We start from the raw sequence: 26,818 nt of genomic DNA, 5'->3' as shown, positions 1-26,818 counted from the left end.
ATAGCAAGTTGTTGTTGCTATGATAATGTTACGTTTTTTTTTATTTTTATAGATAATAGTAAATAATATATAGTTTAGATTAAGAATTGTGTTTTTCTTATTTTATTTAAAGAAAAATTGTATTAAAAATATGCAACAAATTTGTTAAACTTAATGATAGCTGATTAATACTTTGTACAGAGATTAAAAAAAAAAAAAAAAAAAAAAAAAATTAAAAAAAAATAAAAAAATTAAATAAAACAAGTGATTATTTAATGTTGTTAATTTCATTATTATTATTATTATTATTATTGTTATTGTTATTGTTATTATTATCATTGTTATTAATAGTTTAATTTAAATTTGAATTTTAATAAAAACGAAACCCTTTGATTAAGACCCTATTTAACAGAAAGTTTGTAAATTTTATAAAAATGTTTTTGTCAACAGTTTATTTTTCTTCTTCTTCTTCTTCGTCTTCTTCTTGTTTTTTTTTTTTTTTAACTTTAAATCACATTTCATTGTTTTTCAAATCGTTTCTGTGTTAAGCATGTTCGTTTCCAAAATTCCAGATTCCGATTTTTAAACTTTTTTTTTTTTTTTTCATTTCAATTTAACATATGTATTTTTATATTTTCTTTTTAAAGGCTAATAAGTTTTATTTCTTTAGTTGTTGTTCTTTTAGTAAGGATTTCTTAAGGGAAAATTTTTAATCATTAAAAGTTTTAATTAATGTATTTTTAAGAATAATTGTTTTTCAAGTTATTATTTAGTGATGCTATTTACAAAATAAAAACGAATTTTTTTTTTTTTTTTTTTTTTATACCACTTCCTATATAAATAACTTTTATTTAATTTTCTTCCATTAAAAATTTTAAATTTCGAATTGTTCTAAATATTTCATTCAACAATTTTAAAGTTGTTGATTTTCTTTTTTCATTTTTTTTGTTTTTTGTTTTGTTTTTACACACACAAAGACATGATTTTTTCTATTTACAATTATTTCAATTATTTTTGAAGCAGATTTCTTTGAAATGGTGTAGAATTAGCGAATGATGTGAATTCTTGTTGTTACATTAATTAATTAATTAATATATATATATATATATATATTTTATTTTAATATACAACTTAGTCGAATAGCGAAGCCAAAATGTCCTCATTGTTGTTGTTATTACTTGAACCACTGGAAGGCGGTGTATTTAAATCGGGCTGTGGTTCCAAATATGATAAAATCTCTAATGTGTCGACATCGGAAAGTAGCTAAAAAAGGTTTGAATAGAAAAGAAATTGCATTTTTGTTAAATAAAAAAAAAAAAAAAGAAGAACATGAAAATTTAATAAATGAATGAATGTTGTAGTCGGTCAAACCTGATAGTTCAATTCCCCTCCCATTTCATGAACATTTCTATGAAACCTCTTATGCCATGATTTTCGTATAAGTGCTTATGTAAAATTTTCGATATATTTTTGTCAAGTCGATATATTTAGACATAGCGGGCGTATATATCTGATCTGAACCGTTCCGGGTTCAAACGGGTTATTTAACAGAGTTTAATCAGAAAATCCATCCCGGTTCTTCTAAATTTCGCTGAAAAACATTCAAAATTGCAAGAGTTTTCCATATATAAACACCTTCATCGAAATTTATTGATAATTGAAGTTGGGTTGATTATATGAAGTTGGATTCAAAGTATTTGGCCGATTCGGTACAGAGTGTATTTTAAGTTGGCATTCAACTTAAACCTTAACAACCCCTACTTACTAAATTAAAAAATTGCAATCATTTTTTGCTTTAAGCGCAAGTTGCCACTTGGATCATGTTGTACCGACCCACATATCAATATCAGGTAAATAATTGTCGATTATAGTGAAGATATCGTTGCGTATGAACAATGTTTTCATAATATAATTAATACAATCATAGCCAGTGAGTGACTGCTGTTAAGTTTAAATTTATAATGACAACTATAACAACAACATAGTTTAGAATGAGATCATGTTTTCTTTTCTGATCTCAATTGTCATAATATTCATAATATACACAATAATAGAGATAATAAACGTACATACGTACATATAATACGATATATAGAAAAAAAAAAAAAAAAACTATATATATACATATATATGTATCTATATATATGTATATATGACTGATACTTGGCAACCTAACAACATCTATATATTGATTTCAACGGACTAAACATATCTTTCTTTGTTGCAAAAATTCTCAAGACAATAAAATAAAATAGATGTAGCGCGCATCTAAAAGCATCTATGTCGAATTTCATCGAGTTTACAAAAGCAATTAAAAACCAAGTACGGACAAACGGGCAGACTTGCTTCGTTGGACGACGATTGAAAGTCGCTGCTGGCCATAATAAATTTTTACAACTTAATGGTCCTGAGACTTACATTCAAATCATTGGCGGCATCAGGATTTTCGAGATTAGCATCGAAATTGTTTAACTCCACATTTAGATCACTCTCATTGAGATTTACCAAACCGGTGGGCTGCGAGTTTATTAACGAATTAATAATTTGCTCTTGTTGTGACTGTTGCTGTTGTTTTTGCTGTTGTTGCTGTTGCTGTTGTTGTTGTTGTTGTTGTTGCTGCTGCTGCTGCTGATCTTGTGCCGCATTGCCGCCACCGCTCATGCGATTATTAGGTGTACCTGGGGTTTGTGGTGAATTATGGCTGCTGACATTATTGCCCGCATTGCCATTTGGAGTACCCCCGTTCAAAGGCTCATTATGAGCCGAACTTACGGATGGCGGTCCGCCTGGAGTCATAGGATGGCTAGCACCGCCTGGCGTATGGGGTGTATGCGGCGTATGCGGCATCTGTGCGTCAAAACAAAAAAATAATAGTATCATTTGATCGAGAATAATAAATAACGATCAAAGGCAACAAAACAATTCTTTTACAAGTTTTGACGTACTTGATCGTTAAGTGACTTCTCCATAGCATTTAATTGATCCAGCGGTTCATTCAAATGTGTTAAAGAATTATTTGTCTGTTGCTGGCTAGGATCATTTTGTTGTTGTTGCTGCTGTTGTTGTTGTTGCTGCTGCTGCTGCTGCTGCTGCTGTTGCTGTTGTTGTTGTATATCACCCGTGACTTGAGAATTATTGAAACTATCGAAATTACTGCGGTTAGATACCCTATAAGCGCGTGAATAAAACATTATTCATAATTTTGATGGAAAGAAGAAAACAAAATTAAATAAAAAAACTTACACTTGCCCTGTATTACCCGCCCCGCCGCCGCTCATCATATTGCCGCTTGCAATGGAATTCATATCGTGACTATTGTAGGGACTCATTGCTTGCGTGCTGTCCCAGATTGGTAATTGTGTCGAACCCGGTGACATCACTTTAGTAATATCATCAGAGAAATTCTCTTGTTTGATAGTAGGCAAATTTAAATTGCTGCCGCCAACGTTCGCTCCCGAATTAGTAGTTGAGGAGTTAAGATTATTGCCAGCTGAGCTATTGCCGCCGTTATTATTGCTACCCGTTGTTCCGCCTTGCAATGCCCGCCAATTAGCCGAAGAGTCGATAATCACTTCTTCCACGTCGCTGGTACTTAGCGTATTTAATATGGCCCAGTAATACTGATCGATTTCTAGGCTTTCGGTAAGGGCGGGTTTATTGCATTCAGGGCAACGCCATGTGCCACGTTCGCAATTCATCATTAAATAGGCTTCTAGATCGAAGCACTGTATGTGGTTGCATTCTAGACCACGTGCCGGTAAACGTATTCGAGTTTTCATAATCGGACATTTCAATGAGATCTTAACGCATTTGTTGGGATCCGCGTTCATACTGTTAGGGCCATTATTGCTAGTATTATCGGGATTTTGAGTGAAATTGCGCTTAATCTTCGCTACGCTATGCTCCAACGGTAAGAGATTGCGTTTATGCAAACCTTGCATTACCTGACGTACGGAGGGTCGATGGACTAGTTGCAACACAAACAAGTGGGACTAAAATAAAATTTTTTCTTTTACATCTTCGGAGATATGAAAATTGATTTACATTGAACTTACACAACAGCAGGAACTAGCGGTTAATTGCAAGGTATTACGTCCCGGCTGACAAACCGATTTTAAATACAAAGGTCTTAAAGCTTGGCCGGTCTTTTCAGAACGTTCAATATTCAAGGGTGTTGCATTAGCCGAAACTGTAACCGTGTGCGGCCAATTGGTATTCATTTGGCGATCATCTTGATGGAAACATTTCAGCTGAAGTTCCAAATCCGATCTAAAAAATTTGCATAACATGAAGAAAGGAAAAATGTTATGAGAAGAATTTTATACATATTATCATCTACATATGTTTAAGTAGAAGTTGTAACAGTATAAATGCTCTTTCTGCCCAACGGATAAAGCTGTCAGTTTAATTAAGTGACTTACCGGCACATCAACGTATTGTAGACGTTTTGTTTAAGATGAAAAACATGATTGCTTACGGACAGATTATGCAATAATCGGAACGGTGTAAGTATAATGCCATCACGTACCGGGAATGTCAGTCTCATTTCTTCAGCTAAAAAAAAAGTTGTTTTTGTTAATAATTTAGAATAAAAGAATTTTCGAAAAGTGTTGCGTCTTCGAAAAGTGAAGCACTTACAATTGTCCATTTGTGGTTTAATGTCGGGATTTGGACTGACGTAGGGTACACTGCAGGCGGGCGTTAACGGAGGCGTTGGATTGCCAGGAACTGGACTATGTTGGTAATTTTGTTGAAAACTATATTAAGATATAATGATAAAGCATTTCAATATATGTCTGAAAATTGTATTAATTCTTATCGTACCCTGGATTTTGATAGGGATTCGAAGAGCTTGAGACAGAGCCGGGACCAGCCGGACACATGGTGTTAGATGAATTGCTACCAACCATGCTCATGTTGCTTTGCGCACCCGGATAGAATTGTGGCTGTTGTGAGTGATGCGATTGTGAGCCATAACCTCCGTTCGGTCCGCCTTGCGGCATAAAACGTTGCATGGAATTCATACAGCCAGGCCCCATACCGCCGGGTCCCATACCGTTTCCAGCACCCATACCGTTCGGTCCCATAACGCCGCCCGGTCCCATACCCGGACCCATAACAACGCCTGGCCCTAAGCTACCTGGACCCATACATCCCATACCAGCACCATTACCTGGGCGACCATAGCCACCCATAGGACCTGTTCGACTGTAAGCACTAGCTTGCATTGGTAACGGTACACCACCGCCTCCCTGAGGATGCATTTGACTGCCACTACCATATGGCATCCCACCTTGTTGCTGAGAAATACTTTGCGAACTTGCACTTATCGGATAAATACCAGCCCTTTTCTGTGCGGCATGCATTTGAGGATTCGGATATGGAGCCATACGCCGCTGATTGTAACCACCATTAGCCATCCCTTGTATTTTAGCCATGGGATTCATTGAATTCATTTGCTGCTGCTGCTGCTGTTGCTGCAACGACATGGCACCACTGACGCCGCTGGGTCCCATGCCAGGCTGCATGCCACCCATGCCGCTCATAGACATATTTTGCATTTGATTCATGGGCGTAATCTGTAAAAATATGAAAAAAAAAAAAAAAACAATGAAATATTAAACGAAGACGAAGAAATTATAACTCTCGCGTGTACTTTACGTTCATTTAGATAAAAATTATTTTATTTTAATATATATATAAAAAAAAAAAAAAAGGTTTTCAGTTAAATTCGGTTGAAAGTAACGAAATGTGTTTACTAGAATCCATAAGAACTTAATATTTCAATCGAATTTCGCATTATAAAAGTAGTCGTTACGCTCTTAGCATGCTTGAACGCGAATGACTTTTCATAGAGAGATCCACTATAATGTTATAGGTATGCATACAATTGAAAATTGTTTCACTTGTTTTAATGGCGTATAAAATTATCCTTGAAAAAATAATATCTTACGGATGTTTGTTTTCATCTTTAAAAAAAAAAAAAAAACCATTTGAAAAATATTCGATCAACTCGAAGCAAAGGTTAACTTATCTCGTCTCTTACGTTCACTGCATGCACAAGCAAGAAAGTCATTATTTACTGCGTTTCCCGCAAATCGAAAAGACATTTCCGCCCTTTTAGGGCACTAGCAAGCATGCTTATGATCAGTTTATGATTAAAGGGAAACGAACTAGGAACGTGAAGATGCAATAAAGGATGATCATGATCAACAATTGATTTCTATTAATAGTAAGTTAAAAAAAAAAAAATAAATAAATTAACAAAGTTTAAGTGAAATTCGTCTTAATATCGAGATGATTCCATAATTCCAGACAATTTGACATTTCGGCTATCGTTGGCATTTTAGAATAAAAGTTCATGGAGCTCAGAATTTACAGAATTCGTTACCTATTCATAAATTTTTATCGCTGTGTGCTACGACTTGCACTTGCTGTTGTCGTTGTCGTTGTTGTTAGCATGTGGCAAATAATTAAAATTGTTATTGAAAAATATTAAGCAAAAAAACAAAAAAGCAAATGTACGAATCGTACATGCATACAAACATAAACATGTAACTAACTATATATACATATTTATTTATATATATATAATGAAACGTTTTTTTTTTTTATATACAAATATACCTCCTCTTTATATAAAGGTAGTGCATGAGTACAATGCATTTAAAAAACAACATCAACAACGACTGAAGGCAATGTAGTGAAATAATATTAAGTTTTGTTTCTCTTCTGTTTTTTATTCTTTTTTTCTTTTTTTTTTTACAATTTAATTTCTTATCGCTCTCTCTCTCTCTCTCTCTCCTTCTTTCTAACACCCTTTTTCCATCTCATATTCTCGCTTTTCTTTGCCCCATGCATCTGTCCCACTCACGCGCAATTGCAGTGCAGTACGTGTGCAACACGATATACAAACAAACAGACAAAGTAATAGATTGTATATCATTCCAATGATTTGCATACGTTACAAACTGCGCTTTTGTAATTCGATGTGTGTGTGTGTGTGTGTGTGTGTGTGTGTGTACGCTTGTCCAAGTATGTATTCGTGTAGACAATTGTTTAAGAGTTTCAGGCAAATGTGAAATGAAAAAAAATATAAAAAAAAAAAAAATTAAAAAAAAAGAAAAAACTTTAAACTTTATATGTATGTGTGAAAAATAAAAATTACACGATTACACGATTACCAAACGAGTACTTTAAAGTCTCTTTTTGTCGAAGTGAAGGGTTTTCGTCTACTGTTTGGCGTGTGTTTAACTTAGTATGTGTGGGCAAGTATATTTGTTTATATCTGCTTGTGCTTCCATGTATATGTGTGTGCATAGATATTAATTATATAAAATATGGCATAAAAACTCATTATGATTGTATATCTCGGCTTTGGGGTGAACAGAAGAAGGAAAAAAATAAAAAGAAAAACAAATAAATAAATAATAAAAAAAAAAACAATAAAATAACCGTTGTTTTAAAAAAAAAAAAAAAAAAAAAAAAAAACAAAAAAAGTGCGATTATCATGTTGCTGCATATAGTTGATGTTATTGTAATTGTTAAGTGAATAATTGCTTAATTGTTAATATATTGAAATGTTTTTTTTTTTTCTTTTTCTTAATTGTGACGTCTTTTCTTGTACAACGTTTTCTGCTCAGCGTATGCTTACAGTTAGTTACAAAAAGATTAACTAATTTATATGGCTATACCACGCGTAGGTATGCGATTTATCGTCGTTCACTTATCAATAGTGAAGAGTTAACTAAGAGTGGAAATAATGAGCGTCAAGTGTCCATGAAACACATACGCATTTTATTAGTACTCATAATGAAGATTGCCTAATAGTATGCTATAGATATTTTTAACTTATAGAAAAGAAATAAAGAAATAAAATTATATAAAGCGATTTTATTTACAATATGATTGAGAAAAACACATCATGGGTTACGCGCGCTTGATATAATCACTTTCTGATCGATCAACGAAGAAAATAATGAATTAGTTTAAATTTGTTATTTGCAAGAAGCCTTATGCAGACTATTTCGAGTATTATATAATATATAACCGGGGGAAAGTTATTGATCGAGAAAATAATGTGTTGGCTTCATGTTTAATATTTAATAATTATTCATGTATTTATATAATCGTAATGCGCGATATATTATATAATTTTTCTTTGATTTTCCCTCTTCTCTTCTATTAATCGCTTAAGTTTACTTGCCATGTCTCTTGAGTTATCGCCATTTTCTATCTTTCGATAGACGACAGTTATTTAATTGCTAAAATCTGTAATATATGTCTATGTGATCGTTAATAACAATTAATTAATTATTTTGTTATGTTTTGATCACATAAAAAAAAAATAAAGCTTGATTGAAATTGCACTTCTCTCTTGCTAAATTCAAGTCCGGGAGCTTTAATTGATATAAGAAAAATGCCTCTAAGCAATACGGATGGTGATCTCCGACTCCGTGCAGCTTAGCGAATTCACACTTTCATGTCGACAACTAAAGGCATAAAAGCATATCTGCAAAATTGTATTAACAGCTATGCAAAATAAACTTCTCAAGCGGAGCTACGTTCATATGTAATGATGTTGATGTTGAAGTTCTTTAACCAACATTGATTAAAACTGAATGCAATTTATTAAAATGTTCTTTTCTTTTACTTATCTGTGCATGTATTTCTAAATCAATGATTTTTTACGTTGTCACCATTTTTTATGGAAGATGCGACATTGCGATGCCAATTGCAACTTCTTATTGTTATTGCTATTGCAGTTGTTGTTGTTGTTGTTGTTGCTGTTGTTTTTATTAATTGTGTCATGATTGATTTCATTAATTATGGTGTCATTATTATTCATATGTATACAGATATAAATTGCAACATACAGTGGCTGTAGAAAAATAATTCAAACTTAGAACACTACACATCACTCAATGAATAATGTTGATGTTATTATATAGTAACATTAACAGCAAATAGCAACAAAAACAAAAAAAAAAAGAAAAAGGTTTTAGCATGAAGTCATCTTTGTGAATAACTTTAAAGGCTAATATTAAGTATTTTCTAAGATTTCTATATAAACATACACACATATATTTATCAATTAAGGAAAAGAAAAAAGAAAAAAAACGAAAAAAATGGTTTCCATGGCGGTTGCAACACCTCTTTTGTGCTCTATTCTTTTGTTCATTTCAATCATCGATAAATTTTGCGTTAATTATAAATAATTATATGTATATGTTAATGTAAGCTTAAATATGCACTTGTGTGTATATGCATATTTGATATACGTACATACATATCTATATAGGTATATAGGTATATATATTTATATGATAAAGATATATATATATATGTATATATATATACATATATGGGTATGTATGTACTAGGTAGTTCAGAAATTTCTTGCAGTCTTTCCCGACGCCAGGTTAAAATAGCTTTTTACAGGTAGTTAGACAGGTAATTATGGTCAAAGCTGTGTACAGTTATGTAGAGCAGGCTTATGTCTGTCTTGTACAAAGCTTTCAACGAGAATGGTTGTTCTATAGCAGTCAGATTTAGTTTTATAAACTGAACTTCAAAGTGCGCATATAGAGACATAGGTGCCGCGTATAGAAACAATGCTGTAAGTGGTTGAATGCATGTTAAAATTACTTTGTGAAATTTCGTTCTGGAAATTTTTCAGTGAAAGTTTTCTACAGCATTCTGTTAGGCCCAATAGCATTGCTGACCACCAACTATGATGGTTATGATTGAAGTTGATCAATACATAACGCTTCGAAAGGTTGCAGATAAACTTAATTTACCCAAATCCACAAATTTATTCCTTCTGTACATAAAAAAAAAAAAAAAAAAAAAGAAAGTTATTTCATTTCGTAGTGAAAAACGGCAAGAAATTTCCGCACTCCCCAATATTAATCGCACATGAATAATTCCTTTAAAGGCAATTACTGATAGACAGTTCATAAGCATTAGGTATAGTCACCAAACTGCAATTGTTTCACAATTTAAGCAAAACTATTTTAATATCTTTATACTCATCACGGATGAATGTATTAATTGTCTTTTCGTGTGTTATATATACATCTATATGTTTATGTATACATGGGTACATAAATATATATATATATATATATATATATATATGAGCCGATAATCTTGGTTGATAGTGCTCATCCTATTTGTGTAGTTCCAGAATTTATTTTTTTGGTCTGAATAATAAAAATAATAATAATAATGATGTACACATATGAATTTATCCGTCCGTTAGTTGGTATCATGACTATAATGGGTACCAAACGGTCGAATAGAGATATGAAGCGAAACGATCTTTTTTATTTCGCCAGTGTTTTCACGTTGAAACGCGAATTTGAAATTAAGTAAACTTAACAGAGAGAGAGAGACAGAGACAGAGAAAGAGAGAGAGAGAGAGAGAGACAAACAGAAAGCGAGAGAGAGAGAGAGAGAGAGAGAACGAGGGACTGAAATCACCTGTTTTGCTTAACAGCACTTTTAATAACAGATGTTTCTTTAGCTTTAGATATTCTCTCTGGAGTTGAGAATGAAGAATATATCAATGTTACGTTTTAAGTCGGTAACGAATCTATGCACGAATTCGTAGCGAATATAGAGTATGTTTGAGGCGTACAATTTTCGTTACTGTTCTGAAAAAATATATCAAAAATAGTTAATTGAAATGTCAACATTGATTAAGTGGCTTGATGTGACAACCAACGCTCGCGTAGAGCGTTTAATTCCTAATATTAAGTGTGTCTTTTCCTTCACAGTTAAAGGGCCGCGCCTAACAAGGAACACTTGAAGAAACCGAGAGCGATATTTGTCGGAATTTCGTTTAAAGAAAGGCGCAATATTTAAATTTTCTAAACAAAGATATGCAGCATATAAGTTTGTGCAGAGTATAAGTTTCAGGGTGTTCTGTGGTGAGGCATGAAGTGAATTCATCGCCTTCGCTTAGGATTGGATCGGGTATAGAAATAAAAAAAATTGCGTTTCGCAATCGATCCTTTTCATTATAACTTACTTGATGATGCCTCGCTGAGGTTGTCGTTGGTCCTGTGACACTACCACCATAGCCAAGCATGCCGCCGTTCATTTGGCTAGCAGCATTGCCTCCGCCCATTTGATTCATTTGCATGCTGGCAGATGCTGAATTGGAGCCTGACATGGGACCCATTGCCGCTGGATTCATGCCACCAGGGCCACCACCGACACCGTTACCATTCATATACTGATGCGCATGCTGAGATTGTGGGCCCATACCCATCATACTATTATTAGCGCCTGGGTGCATACCACCCATCTGTCAAAAATTAAAGCAAACGTATTTTATGTAATTTTTAAAAATTTTACATAACCAAAAAACAAATCGACAAATTTATCTACGACTTTCACATACACAATACAAAAGCAGATATTAAAAACGCCTTTCCCCAACCTTACAAGCACTCATAGTCAATGAAATTTCGAACTGAATAAAAGTTATATAGATGCTTGTTCGCCTTCTTCTGTCTTTTTCTTTTCTATCTCTTCATTGAGACCGTATTAGTATAAAAATCTTTTCAATCACTTTTTCCAATTATGTCCCGTATTATTATGCATGTGGAACCAAGGAAAACATGCTTAATGGGCTCTTTATTTGAAAAGCACTATTTTTAAATCGAAGACAGTGAAAGGAACAAAAGTGAAAGATTTTTTTCGCATCCGAAATGTCGTATGTAAAATGTCTAAAGGTCCAATAATTATTTTGATTGCAAGTAGGTAGGAAAAGTACACCATTTTGCTTTTTTCGAATTTTGAAAACGCATCTAATATGAAGTAGGAAGAGATTAAAGGCGTAAGGAAACGATTCCTTATAATAATTGCTTGCAGACTCATTACATTTTGCGTTAAATTTTGTAGGTTCGTAGGTTATGTTCATTGCAGTCTGAATTTCGGTTTAGGATTTTTCGATTTTTCCTTTTTAATATACATTTCTTGGGGGAATAATTACATAATTTTGCTTACATACCTGACTATAACCACTCATAGCATCCATGTTGGCTTGTTGAGCACCAGTGGCTGTTACCATAGTATTATAACTATTGCTGTTGTTGAGAGAATTTCCGGAACCTACAGCGGATACCGGAGATGTATGCGAGGAGGGAGAGGAAACTGTTAGACCAACACTACTGCCAATGCTAAGATTACTACCGCTGACAGCGGCACCACCTACTTCACGACTAGGTAATAATAGGCGCTCGTTTGCCGCTACCGATGATGTTGAGGTAAATTCTGAATTCGGTCCAAACGTGTTATTCAGCGTACGCAAACTATCCGGTTCGCTTAAAAATGAACCGCCACTGTTCGGATAGCTGCTGCCATGATTTAATAAATTTTGCTGATGATGATGAAAACCTGGCTGCTGTTGGTGTTGCTGTTGTTGTTGAAAATAGAATTGTTGTTGCTGCTGGAATTGTTGCTGCTGCGAGTCGGTTGTATAACTGCCAGTTGGTGAAATTTGGCCCCCTAAGGCTGGAGCCCTTGAGGAGCCTGCTTGGCCATTCATTTCATCATTTTTTCTGTAACATAAACGATAACAAGGACACGGTGAATAAAAATCGGGATTTGTATAAAATTTAGAAGACAGTTTGATAGGTTTTTCTTTTCTATAGTTGCAAAGGAAAGAAAATTTCAAAATTTGTTTTTTATTAAAGGAAAATTTTTTTGGAATTTGTTTTTTTTTCTTTTTTTTCTTTTTAATATATTTAAAAAAGGCAGTGTAGTAAGAAAAGGCGAAAATTCTATTTTCAAAACAATAAATCATTTCAAACTTTTTTCAGGGATGTATATTAAATATATACTATGTATATATATATATATATATATATATATATATTATTCATTAAAAAAAAAAAAAAAAAAGGAAATAAATAAAAAAATAAAATCATTTTTGAGAAAACAAAAAGAAGAAAAGTGCTAGTTAAGTTTGTAAAAGTATGTGTTGATTAACTCGAATACACCTGTTGTTTTTAACACGCGCTACATTTAACATTTTCAACACATGTGAGTAATTTTTTGTAAACTGTTTAAAGGATGCATTCTTAACTTACGAGTATGTGTATGTGTTGTCATATGCATTTGATAAGTAGCAGCTGAATTTTTTTTTGTTTTTTTTTGTTTAAATATCATCTGCGTTTTTTTTAAAGGTGTATGTCGCGTTATTTTGAAAATTCATCTTAATTTGCTGTGCTCAGTCTTTAACAAGCATTATAATCAAGTTGATGTTGAAGGTTGTGCTCTTGTTTAAAGTTACCTAGCCATGATGGAGTAGTATATGAATGCATAGGTGTGCTTGTTGTATTCATTCAAAGCGCATCTTGTAGCGACACAATATAACGAAAAATATTTAGGCTTACACGAACAGCTGAGAGTTTTATTTATTTATTTATTTCTTTTTTTTTTTTTGGGAATTTTTTTCTTAAATTTTTAGCCGGTCAGGGGCATCCTGCATATCATTGCAGTAAAACCAAATAACGCAAGGTGCACTAAAAATATTCATTCTGCCTTTTGGTCGGATATTTGTGCAAACGAGTTTGTTGATGCCAGCATTTACATACAAATGTAGAAAGGCAAGGAAGAAAAAAAAAAAAAAAAAAAAAAAAAAGAAAAGGTGAAAAAAGTGAGGTTATTTTTGGTTAAATTCGAGTATTCTGTTCAAGTGCGGATCTGTTTTAAAAGCAACGAGTTTTCGTTACGCTTTAAATGCATTTTTTATTTTTCATTTTTTGTTGCCATATAGACACAGAAAATTGTATAGAACGGGCCTATACGGATTTTTTGCAGGGCCTCGTGGTGATGTTACTTAATACCAATTTAAGCTATCGATTGGACAAATACGCTAATACTTTGAACTATCTGCCTATCATATGCCTAACGTTTTGCCCAAAATCTTTTGGTAGAAATTTTAAATATTTTGAATAAATTATTGTAACCCATAATTACGAACATCTTGCCAATAACTGTCTCATCATCATAAACCTGTGCTATATATACATTAAGTATAATATCAACTTCCATTTCGAATATCCAGTAAGTAGTACGCTTTAGAGATCCAAAAATTACAGCAACACTTATAGGTAGACATTGCATCTTTTAAGGGCTCGAGAATAAACCCGAAATGTTAATGTATTTAAAATGATTGATTAAAATGAAATGAGTTTACGAATAAAACTGATATTTTCACCCGACATAACCAGGAATCAATCGTCAAAGTCGCACAAACTGAACGGTTATATTTAAATTTGGGGAAAACGTGTACCTTGATTGGATAGATCACCATCCGTCCAAACACATTTCCCTTTAAACATAACTAATCATTAAGTTATGAAGTCTATATAAGTTTCTATGGAAATGATTTCGAGCATTCTATCGGTATATCATTTTTTACAGATATGTTCGCTAAAGTGAGAATGAGTTACGTTTAGTTAAGAAAATGAATTCAAATCTATATCCAAGTTATGTTCGCTTTTAAGATGGGCATAACGAAAATGTTCCTTTCACAGGATATCTATACGTGAACACAAGTGCACCTTTTTTTGGTTTGTTTCAATACCATGAACGTTAATCAACGTCGTATTAATCTATTATATATATGTTCGGTTAAAAAAGTACCCGGATTTATAAAAAATCAAACACTTTTCAAACGCTATTCGTCAAAGGGAATTTCTATTTAAATATTCCCATACAACTGAAATGTTACTTAACTTTAGACTCATCAAATATTAGTCGAAAGATCGCAGGTCGATTCGGAAGATATGATGGCGTCGTTCTAATGTCAATTTTTTCATTGAGTTCAGGGTTGACATTCGATCGCTGAATACAGCGAATAGAGTCTTCAAGTATTTTATGGTCCTCCGCTGCGTAATGAAACATGTTTAGTGAAAAATTTCTTCGACGATAAAAATTTCATCTAAAGCATAGACTTTTCGGAAAACGGAATCGAGTATAACTGGCCTAAACTACTGAAAAGGTAAAAGTCGGTATTATTGGAATCTAGGGCTCTAGCAACTCAAATACTGATTACTGATTAAGTGAAATTTTTGAATACACGGTTTTCGGTACGATTCAGATATTATGTATATATACATTATATATGCATACATATGTACACATTATATATATATATATATATATATATATATATTATATTTATAGTGGATCTATAGAGTATTTCTAAAAGTTGTATAGAAGATGTAGGCAAAATTTGATGACAATTTCATGGAATTAAATTTAGTTGTTCGCTACACTCAAGCATGCTGTTTACGTATCCGCAGTAATGTACGTGGGCGTGTGAACGTATTAGAATTTGTAACAATTGATGGGCGGTTACATCAACACGATACCGCAATCAAGGCGAGGAAAATTTCTTATTGGGATTTTATTACACGAATGGATAAATGTCTACTCATTAGTCTGGACATTTACCTAACACGTATCGAAAATGCATGATTTTGATTACAATGATTGATCGAAATAAATGCTTATATGTATATACTTATATCATTCGGATGTTTATAACACCAATTGACTGCGATTAATAGGCTATTTTTCGTGAAAGAGAAAATTGAATATTAAAAGTAATCGATTGCACGATTGTGTGCTGATATGCCTAAGCACTTGTCGCCAATATCCTTTAAAGATATGCACAAAGTATTTATATTCGTGCGTGATTCGCGAAAGTCGATGTAAAGTGATTTGTGTTATAGGGGGTATGAATGGAGGTTTGTGCGCTAATTGATATAAAATCTGAACTATGATGTCAGTCATAGAGGTCAAGGCTTTCAACATTGACAGTGAGTGTGTGGGAGAAAGACGAGTTTGTTCTTATTGTTAACTGCCTGCAGGATCAGATACCAGGTGCTTGTGGAGCATTTCATGATATCAGACATAGCATGTTGCTTTGAGCTAAAGTAAGTTCGCAAAAATCCTTAAATATGAGGATTAGAAGCTTAAGCAAGTACAATAGACTTTTTAGATTAGATGGACATCCTATATACCTATATACCTAATATACCACTACAATGCAATACAATATAGAATACTGCTAAATACTATTCAATTTTGTGTAAGTAATTAATGTGAAATAAGTAAAAAACGCTACCGTGGGTCACGGCCCGCCATTAAATGCCTTATACAATTTAACTGAAAAGCAATTATTTATATAATGCCTATTCAAAATAGGCGCTTTTTGTGGAAAATAGTCGAACAAGTGGTTCGATCGGAATCATCTGCAACAGTATTCGTGTTTGGGTCAAACTAAATTAAAGTTTCATTAAAAAAAATATCTAAAAAATTGCGATCTGTAGGTTGAACACAAGAATACAGAGCGGACCGACGGAAAGACAAGCTTGGATCGATTCAGTATTTGATTGTAAATTGAGCGCTATAATAAATGATGTAATTATTTCTACTTCTTCTAGAACGGTGCATACATGCGCACAAACATAATATACTCTTGTACAAAAAGTAGTGTAGAGTATAAATGCTCTCGAAAATTAAATAAAACTTTATTGCATTGCTTCGAAAAGCAGTATAAAACAGCATAAGTCGTTTAAGCACATTATTCGTTTCATTGCACAGTTCGTTTAGAGGAATGACTCGCTTAACTGTACTATTTGAACTATGAGCTCCTTTTTAACTATGCGTTTTTCAAATCTTATCTCTTGTGTGTATATCTAAATCAATGCCCTGAAAACTTAGACAAGTTGCCAGTTAGCTTTTTCTTGCAGTTGTTTGGCCGTCTTTTAAGCTTTTGTTCAAATATCGACAACTTTTATCGATTGCAACGTTTTATGGTAATTAAAATGTTTACGAAATTAACAATTAGGTAAGTAAGCAAGAAGTATAGAAATCAGTAGGGCTTTGGTTTTTTTTTTTTTTTTTTTTTTGAGCTCAAAAAAAATGAGCACAGCATTCTTGCTATTTTGTTATCTTTCTATTGCTGATTGTTTACTGCAACTTTATTTATTTTGCAGTGAATCTAAGAAAATGTGAAAAAAATCATTTCATTTTAGACCTTCATAGTTTTAAAGGCGTCGAAAAAAATTTGCACAAATATTAGTTTGATTTGATTAAAAGTGTATCGTGACTTTGTAAATTATTATAATGATTTCTTGCAGTTGACTCGCCCTTTCATGTGTAAATATCAATGATTTTACGAATGTTTTGTTAATGTGTAAATATGAACACCAAGTCGTAAATGCATATATTCAAAATTTCGCTATACACACACCATATAAAGAGGTCACTGACACCCATATAACGTGTTATAGTTAAATTTCGAAATTATAACGTAATATATAAAAAAAAAAAAAAAAATTAAGACGCATTTCATTCATAGTTACTTTCTACACGATTTCTACATTATTATTACGAGGCGAGGAAGCGAAAGGCGATGAAGTAAGAGATGAAGAAAAGCATACATAATACAATTGACATTTTTTCGCCATATTGTCATTTCATCTAATTTTTTTTTTTTTTTTTTTTTTTTGCAAGTAATATTTTTTTGTTACTCTGTTCGTTTACTGTTGTTCATAAAGTTCATATGTCACCTACAAGGAACTTCTACCACTGAGTTTTGTGACGTGTCGCTGTTGTAATTTTGTTGAAGTTAGTTTTGTAACCGTGATAACATTTGTAGGCACAGTTAGCTACGAGACAATGATGCTGTCTGTGTTATGTAATATTTATTTTTAGAAATCTCTTACAGAGTTAAACATAACTACGAATCCAATAATAATAATAATAAGTTGGCGATAAATTTAATAAATTGTGACATAATGACAGTCTTAACAGATTTAAGCATGGAAAGAGAAAAATAGACAAAGGCAAGTAAAAATAACCTAATGGGCTAGGCTACGCCCCCTGTACCTCTCGCCGTTATTCATATAGGCGTTGCGTTCGTCCTTGGGTCAAAACACTTTTGCTTAAAAATTTTCCATCGAAATATCTGAATATCTGTGCCTTAATGGAGAATGAGAACGAAAATATAGGACAGACAGACGAAGCTTGTAATCAAATGTAAAAATGGATTCTGATTCGATCGGTAAGGGAGATGGGGTCTATTTTCTGGTTCCGGCATAAACCTAGTATACACTTGGCACCACAAGCGGTGTAGGGTAAATTAAAAAAGTTAAAAATAATAATAACAATAATAATAATAATTGCAATTGTAAGTTACATTAAAAGAAACTTTATTCGACTTAGACTGAATCGCGTTTCTGTGTCCATTTGTTAGTGTTTTCATTATCTTTTAATGATCACATATTTAAACTAAAGAAAGTATATCTGCCTTCGTTAAAAGTATGTGAAACATTATAAACGCATAAATGTTCACGGAAAAACATACACATGCACACTTAATCTAATACAACTGCATATAATACCGTCAAACGGTAACTAACTTAAACATAACAAATTCACTCTAAAGAGTTAATGAACAATTATTAAATAAACATAACATTAAAGCGTAGATTTACGATTTTTAATTTTTTTAACTAATTTTTCGATTATATTTGCCAACAGTGTGCGTTATATTTTTATGTTTTATTTTAAGGTGGTAGTCGCGATTTATATCATGTAAACAAATGGACGAATAGATGGGTAAATAGAAATGGTTTAGGGGTGGGGGGTGTCGGCGGAGATTTGTAAGAGCTTAATGCTTTTCGGGTAACTAAAAGAAGGTTTTTTTTTTTTGGAAAGAAAATTAATTAAAATTAATTTCCATTTCTTGATTCGTATTTTAAAAATTATTCATAGAATATGTTTTTAGTTTTAAGAGAGCGTTGCTTCTATAAACTCCCTCGAAATATATAAAATTGCAAAATACTTTGCTTAACTGCACACAATTCGTTTAAATGCTTTCGTCTCTGCATAATGTTTAAAAATGAACGCTTGCAGAGCAGTGACGTTCATCAACTAATTGCCCGTTAACATATTTTATTTTAAATATTATTCGCAAAATTTCACGCATATATATATATATATATATATATATTTAGGTCAATTAAGTAAAACTATGCTCAAGAGAAGTTTACTTAGTTATGGGGAATATACTGTTGTAGATTTTGTAGTTATTATTTTTCAAATTAGAGATAAACATAAATCAAAAAAAAGAAAAGAAAAAAAAAAAAATGTTTTTAAATGAATTTCTTATCATAAATTTTAAGGTTATAAGGTGTGTAGAGAGTATTTGTTTGTGTGTACTTAAAAATTTATGTCAAGGTTTAACTAAAATGACATTTTGTTTATTTAACTTTTACGGTAACTCAAATCCTTGCTTTCCTCATACATTGAACAGAAATCAACCTTAAGAAAATCAGAAAAAAAAAATGAATGACCCTGAACTAAGATACAAGCTTAAAACTTTTTTGCTTTCAAGTTTAAGTAACACACTCAAAGTGAAATTTACGCGTAGCGAGAGAGAGAACAATAGATATATACATATATATATATATATATGTGTAATGTGTGCATGCAAGCAATATCGGATGAGAAGGATTTTAAGCAATATTGTGTGAGAAGCGACAGAAGGTTATCTTTCTGTCTTTAGAATTAATTCGACAATCAATGCTTTTCCTTCTTAATGGTCCAGCTAATCCAGCTTGTTCTTATAGACAATATATGCGAACAGCTCTGATAAATGTCAAACCGAGATCTCTTCTAAGCTTCAAATTAGTGATGAAAATAATTTGAAAATTTCGATTCTTTACAAAATTATTCTCGTTTCCCTTATCTATGTGCTAAGGACATTTTCGGTACTTGATCTGGCTTATTTTTAAATTTAACAAGCTGGCATCTATGACTGTTATGCGAACGTCGTTGATACGTATTCATGTGTCTCAATAGACCAATTGAATTCATATTCTATCTGCTGTAACGTGCAAACTCATTTATCGAACATCTTTTTTACGCTTTTCCATTCCATTCTCGTCTGCTTTTTGATCGATTTGAATATACGGCATGTAACTCTAAAAATCTTCTAAAAATTTATTTGCGATAACTAAACAATACGAAATTTAAATAAAATTTCAGTTTTCTTTAAATATGATTATTCATTTTGTGATGCGGATTCGGGAACTCTGGTTCAGTAAAATATATATGTACCGAACCGAACTGTCATCCAGGGCATCATATGTTTCGTGTAAAATTTTCCATTTTACAATAAAGATCGTTCGAATGCCTTAAAATAGTAAAAACTCGTTGCAAAAATACTGACTGACTTTGCTCGGCCGAAGCCATATACAAAAAATTTCACCAATAAATGGCAAGATCAAGAGCAATATATTGAGAGAAGAAAAACCCGAACCAAATCTCAATCAGACGTTTCATTTATATTTACGTTTGCAAGTACAACAAAATGTTTAACCCTGTGCAAATCGATGAATAGTTTTCTAGTTCATGGGTATAAAAATATGAATAAATTGTACGGTCCGATCCGTTTTATCTACGTATTTTCACATATTGTAAACAGAGAAAGAGAAAATTATTACATATTCTGGTCTCTCTAATGGCGAATATTTTTATTATTTTTTTTTTTTTTTTTTGCGAAAGCGTAAAATCTTTTATCAATTTTTGCTTTTAAAAATGAATTTTAACGATTTAATAAACTGTAAGAGAAGCAGAGGAAAGGAGATAGAAAAGATAGATATTGAATCCGCTCTAATTATTTTATTATTTATTTATTTATTTATTTATTCTTTTTTATTTATTTATTTTTTTTTTTGCTTTAAATCGATGCGCATTTCAATGTATAGGCGGGCGAATGATATAAAAAAATTTTATGACAAAAAAGAAGAAAAAATATATAAAAAAAAAATTCTATTTTCCTTCCTCTAGCACTCCTTATAAACGCGCAATTTCATGCAACGTTTTTAAATGAACGCTTCTAATACTTAACGTCGTCTCCACTAATTTCAAATTATGGCTTTAAGCAAAAAAAAAAAATAAATAAATAAAAAATAAAATTTTATTTCTATTTATTTAATTTTTTGCTGAATTTTTGTATTCAAGTAATAATTTCATTATTTATCGTCTCACAGAACGTAAATAACGAACGAGTGAGAAAGAAACGTTAATTATTTCATATTAAAGGAAAGGAACAACCTATTGCCCGTTATCAACAGCTATAATGAATACGAAAAGCGTCACACTTGTTGCGAGCTAGTTTATGTTTAACCGTAAAATAATAGAAAAAAAGGAAAAAAAAATAAAAAACACTATAGAAAACAAATTAAAAAAACAAACAAATCAAAAAAAAAAAAAAAAAAAAAAAGAAACCAAAACAAAATAGAAATTCACGCACATATACATACAATTGTTGCGATACAGTACAGTTTCGCCCAAACTGTGACGTGTAACTCTTTGCCTTATTGAATTTTTTGTTTCATATAACTTAATAAACTTTTTACTCGCGGAACATATTGATTTAGCAATACTTGTTACTCATATTACGCGGCCGGACTGAAGAGTTTAAGAACTCATCTTACTTATTTCTTCCTCTGATACGGTGACTTTTGGTTTTTTTTTTCATTTATGAGCATTCTTTTTACTATGCTAGCATTGACGGATGGATAGACAGAAAAAACATATATATATATATATATATAATATTATATATATATATATATATATAGATATATGTGAAGTGAATCTCATTAATATTGGGTTTTTTAGCTCGACAAAAAGTAAACGCTTTATTAAACCTAGTCCATTGTCCAAACATAAAAAATTTTTTTTACTACTTTATATTAAAATACATATTATATATAAAAAAAGAAAAAACAAACCAAACGTTATTCGAGTGGACAAGAAAATTAAATAACTTCAACAACATAGGGTCATTAATATCGGGATCTTTTCATATAAGGGAAGGTATGAAAATGACAAACAACATATTATTAAAAATTAATATTTGGAGGGGTATCCTGTTTTGCTTAATAACGTCATTTAAACGTTTTGACATATTTTGTATAATGTTTCTTGTGTAGGAAACAGGAAATCTTACTCCGTTCTTCTTGTACTCTATTCTTCATATCTTGGGCGGAAGAGGTTCAAGAGCGTTTTCGCCCACGGCGGTCTAACTGGTGATTGGGGAAGGAGGTGAAACATTTTGAAGCCCCTCTTGTATTAAGTGGGACTTATGTTTGAGGTCGTCATCTGGGTCGAATTTGAATATTTCCAAGTATCTTTAAAATAACCCCTCCTTGTTTGTAATGGCATCTATAAACATCAATTTTCCGACTCCATTGGCCCAATGCATACCACAAACTATAACATGATGATATTGCTATGCACGCCCTAAACCGTTGGTACAAGAATGTAATAGGAAGCTAAGGCAGGGAAAAATCGTTTCCATGTTCATTTTTTCTACTAAGAAGCAGGCGTACTCCCTGGCAAATTCTAGTCTCAAAATTATTATGTAAACTCAATATTAATGAGACTCACCGTATATATATATATATATATATATATATACATATTTCATAAATAATTCACCCAGAATTTTTTTTTTTAATATTTTTTTTTTTTTTGTTTTATTTTTATTTTTTTTTTGCTTTTTGTGGGTACAATCACCCATCGCTGACGTCGAAAGGTTGGACAATTCCGTTCTTACATAATTGATGGACATGTTTTCGAGGTAAAAACAAATGTGGACGCAATAATATACATTTTCAACCAAGACAATGTTTTTTATTTATTTTTTTTTTGTTTCACCAATAAACGAATAATAGAGCGAATCTTTGATAAAATGCAAATGGAATGAGTACAAGTTTCGTATAAAATTTAAACTTTTATAAGTAATATGTCAGGTAAATTTTTTTCCAATTTATTGACGTAATATATAGAAATTAATAGAGAGAAAAAAAAAAAAAAAAAAGTTAGTAAAGGTCATAGGAATAAACGTTTCTAAGTCATATTGCGGAGAAAAGAAATATTTTATTTAGTTTTAAGTTTTACTGATATCATCGGTGAGTTTCTATTCGACGTTAAATAATTTATTGAACACACGTAAGTTGACATCTTATGTTAAGTCTTCTAACTAAACTCGATCGATTTCATTGCAACATTTATAAATGAAATATTTTAATTTAATATTATGACATTCAAAGGCTTAATTACAAGTCTAGACTGCTTTTTTAACAAATTATTTAATCAATGACTAGAACAGATAGATAGATAGAGATAAGCAACGAATAACGAGAGAGAGAGAGAGAGAGTGTATAGAATACACGTAGCTTCTGGACATATGCATTAAAGAAACGAGAATTGATTTATCCGCAAATTCTGAGCCGACTTAATCGGTTTCGATTGTTTGTCCGTCCGTCTATGTATTTATTCATTCATTTGTCTATTCGTGCATTCTTCCATTGGTTCAATATCTGTATTTAAATTCACTTGAAATTCCCAAATTAATTTGAGTTAAAAAGTTCAAATTTGATATATGGACGCCGCTTAAAATAGTTCTCAACATAAATAGCTATAAATAAAATTGTAAACATATCAATATTGATGAAGATCAGAGATAGAAATTTTGACAGAAAATCGTGACAAACGTTTTTAATTGATCTTAATAGATGTCCAAGATTCAATTCCTGACGAACATAGTTCCGTTAGTTGTTTTATTTATTTTTGCAATCATGACAAATCTGTTATTTGCTCTCTCGATATATGAGTAAATAACGTGATATAATAAATATAGTTAGTAATTAAGAATCAGAATTAGGCAAAAATATAGAATCCTCACAAATACAACTACAACTACAACTAATGTCGTATATAAAAGAAACGAGATAATTTCAGAAATGATTCTGATTTTTTAAATGAAATTTTAAGCAGAATATATTCATCTATAATTTAGTTATAAGCAAGTCTTGCACACCCATCCACTACATATGTAGATTAAGTCTATAAAATACGTTTGATATTTATTAACTAATCGCGAACCATTTGAAGCTTTAAGTTTTTTACCTCTTTGCGATCGCGAATTTTCCCTTGGTGCCGTTTAAACTATTCAAGGTTATGATCAATATTGAGTGAATGGATTCTTTCGAAACGGTTAAGTTGACATCTTAATGAAAAGTTGATCGATATTTTTTTAGTAAATTTCAGATTAATTAATTTTTTTCTGATTTTTTCAATCTAAGTGAATTTTTTTTAACAAAAAGTAGTAATAAAAGTTTTTTAATAAAAGTAGAGTAGGTTTCGTGTAAACGCAGCCCATTTTCGAACTTGATTACTGAAAATTAATTCGAAATATATTCGATTTAAGTTTAGATTAAGATTTTTTGCTCAATTTTTGGCGATTCTAAGGATTGTAGGAGAGTTCATAGAGATGGACGGATAGAATTAGGGAAGTTAATTGAGATCGTCAAGTTGATTTATGAAGCTCGCTAGCTAATCTCATCTTAGTGCACGCAAATAGAATTTATTACACCCTATACCACATTTTGTATAGAAGGGTATATTAAGTTGGTGCGGACGTATGCAACAACCTGATTGACTTGAGATAGACCCAAACGATTCGGAATTTGATTCTAACTCTATCTGCCCGTCTTGTTATGTTCTTGTTATGTTTAGGCTATAGAACCTATAACTTGTAAGATATATTGATTTGTACTTTGGTACACTAGTGCTGGTTTTGGCACAAGGAAGAACACTATTGAAGATCGCTCGGATTTCACCACTTTTTCAACGACTTCTCATAAAACACCCTGTTTCGAAAAGTCGCTATATAAATTATTGCATTAAGCCAAGTCGTGTAAAATAGTCAATGTTGGGCCATATTTCGCTCCAATGTTTTCACACGTCGATCGGTTTTTAAAAGGCAAAACAAGCCAGTGTTTCTTAGAAAGCAAAATAAGTGCTCCGCTCATGTTTATATTTAACTAAATAAACTAAAAAAAAAAAAAAAAAAAAAACGATATAAACATAGTGCGACTTTTATGAATGAACGGACAGACGGCCACGGCACAATATTCTTATGAATTGCTTTCATCTAATTAACAACCTAACCATTGTTGGATGCAATACAATTTACACAATCGTAGTAAGTCGCAATGGTTGATCGGTCTAACACAAATATTTGTTTGTAACTTTCTCACTTATTTTGTTATACTTCGATACTAGATAATAAAGTTACTTAAATATTGTACTATTGTATGGCAATTTAATGTGGGGTGAGGGTTTGTGTGAGTACAATGCAGCCAGACGTGGGGTATCATAGATACGCGCGCGCGCGCGTATATATATATAGCTATATATATATATATATCTATACATTATATATACGTAAGTGTGTATGCATGAATGCATCTATGCTCTCGGTGGTGTGGTATGTGTAACATCGTTATTAGTGTTTATATTGTATGTAAAATAGTTGTGCGTGCATGTGTTTCTTCAATGTGCATTATGTGACTGGCTCAGTAAACGGAAGTATATGCCAAATGAATATATTGTACATATATGTAAAAATAAATATGTTATATATATATATATATATATATACGGGTGTGTGTGAATCAAATAAATGTAAATTTGCCTTTGTGTAAATAATGTTTTCACTCACCACCACTACACTACACGTTTGTTGTTACTTTTCCGGTATTTATTGGTGTGAATGGACTCATAAAGTTTATGTTTTTTTCATTCGATTATTTCTTTTTTTTTTTTTTATGTGATTTTCTTATAAATTAACTGGAACGTAAAGGGAGAAAATTATGTTAACATTTTTTGTTTTTGCTTTTTTCTTCTGAAACAAAGAGTTACAATACAACATCTTTACGCACGGAAGAACCGAAGAAATACTTTATAGGGGGTTTTCGGAGCGTATGATGACAAAATAACAGCTTAAAATGGGCGATAGGAGAGCGAAAAGTCACGACGCAATGAATAAAAACTTCATCTAAATATATATTTCATCTGTTAGTTTACTTTACGGAATGCAATTACATGAAACAGCAGAGCGTTTGTTTTTTTTTTTGTTTTCTCTTTCTGTCCTTTTTTGTTTTTTTTTGGTTTATATTTATAAATTTGATCCTTATTTATGATTATGAAAACACATCAATTGTGAAAGCGTGTGTTGCACCCATACCAGTGGAATTGGTTGGGTGCATGCACACGGTCATCCATAAGCATATGCAAAAAATTGTATGCGCTGGTAAGAGAGTATGTATGTCACAGAAGGGTTTAATAATGGTGGCTTAATGTTCACGCGAAGGCCTGTTTTCAAGCTTTTTTTTTTTGATTTTTCTTTCACAAAATTATACGAATTCCATACAATATTAGGGAATCTCATTGTACGCACGCACAATACCACAAGTACACTACACTTGAATTTTGCAGAAAGTACATCAGTTTGGCCCGACAATTAAAGTGGATTATCAATCCGAACGTCAGCGGGCGGTCATATCAGCTATTTGTTAGGTGAGATTTTATGATATTTTGTATTTTGAAATCATCATCGCTTTCATTATTATTACCGCCATCATCCAATGAAATGAATTAAAATACTTTTGGGTAAAATTTAAATACGTGTATTTGTAGGCGGTTTGTCGGGTTTCGTGTTTTCACAGCTAATGCTAATTAATGATTTGCGAAATTTGTATTTATGTCTCGCATCTGTATTGTACAACAGAATAATGACATAAATTTTTGGCATTGCAAGCCAGGATTCAATAATAATACAAAGCGCTGTTCATTTCGCTTCTCTTTTTTTTTTCTTTTCACTTCTCTATAAAGTTCGATTTTCTCGCATTTAAACTCCCAACACAACAGTACTCTCATTATA

At 31.9% G+C, this 26,818-nt stretch overlaps 1 protein-coding gene across 2 annotated transcripts in view; it reads right to left on the bottom strand.

Annotated features, from left to right (window-relative positions):
- Positions 1-924: 924 nt before the first annotated feature.
- Positions 925-26,818, bottom strand: part of LOC119631486 (zinc finger MIZ domain-containing protein 2) — a 56,371-nt gene continuing 30,477 nt past the window's right edge. For both annotated transcript variants that reach the window (XM_038023743.1, XM_038023744.1), the window contains 10 exons: positions 12,002-12,551; positions 11,015-11,293; positions 4,804-5,558; positions 4,618-4,736; positions 4,401-4,533; positions 4,035-4,248; positions 3,223-3,971; positions 2,925-3,147; positions 2,398-2,826; positions 925-1,242 (listed from right to left, as the gene is read on the bottom strand). In XM_038023743.1, the coding sequence (XP_037879671.1) occupies positions 1,111-1,242; positions 2,398-2,826; positions 2,925-3,147; positions 3,223-3,971; positions 4,035-4,248; positions 4,401-4,533; positions 4,618-4,736; positions 4,804-5,558; positions 11,015-11,293; positions 12,002-12,551 (3,583 nt within the window). In that variant the 3' untranslated portion in view covers positions 925-1,110. The remainder of the gene's footprint in view (positions 1,243-2,397; positions 2,827-2,924; positions 3,148-3,222; positions 3,972-4,034; positions 4,249-4,400; positions 4,534-4,617; positions 4,737-4,803; positions 5,559-11,014; positions 11,294-12,001; positions 12,552-26,818) is intronic.

This window comes from Glossina fuscipes, unplaced genomic scaffold, assembly GCF_014805625.2.
Source record: "Glossina fuscipes isolate IAEA_lab_2018 unplaced genomic scaffold, Yale_Gfus_2 1, whole genome shotgun sequence".
Lineage (NCBI taxonomy): Eukaryota > Metazoa > Arthropoda > Insecta > Diptera > Glossinidae > Glossina > Glossina fuscipes.
The sequence above is the reverse complement of the archived record's forward strand: the minus strand, read 5'-3'. Positions and strand labels throughout refer to the sequence as shown.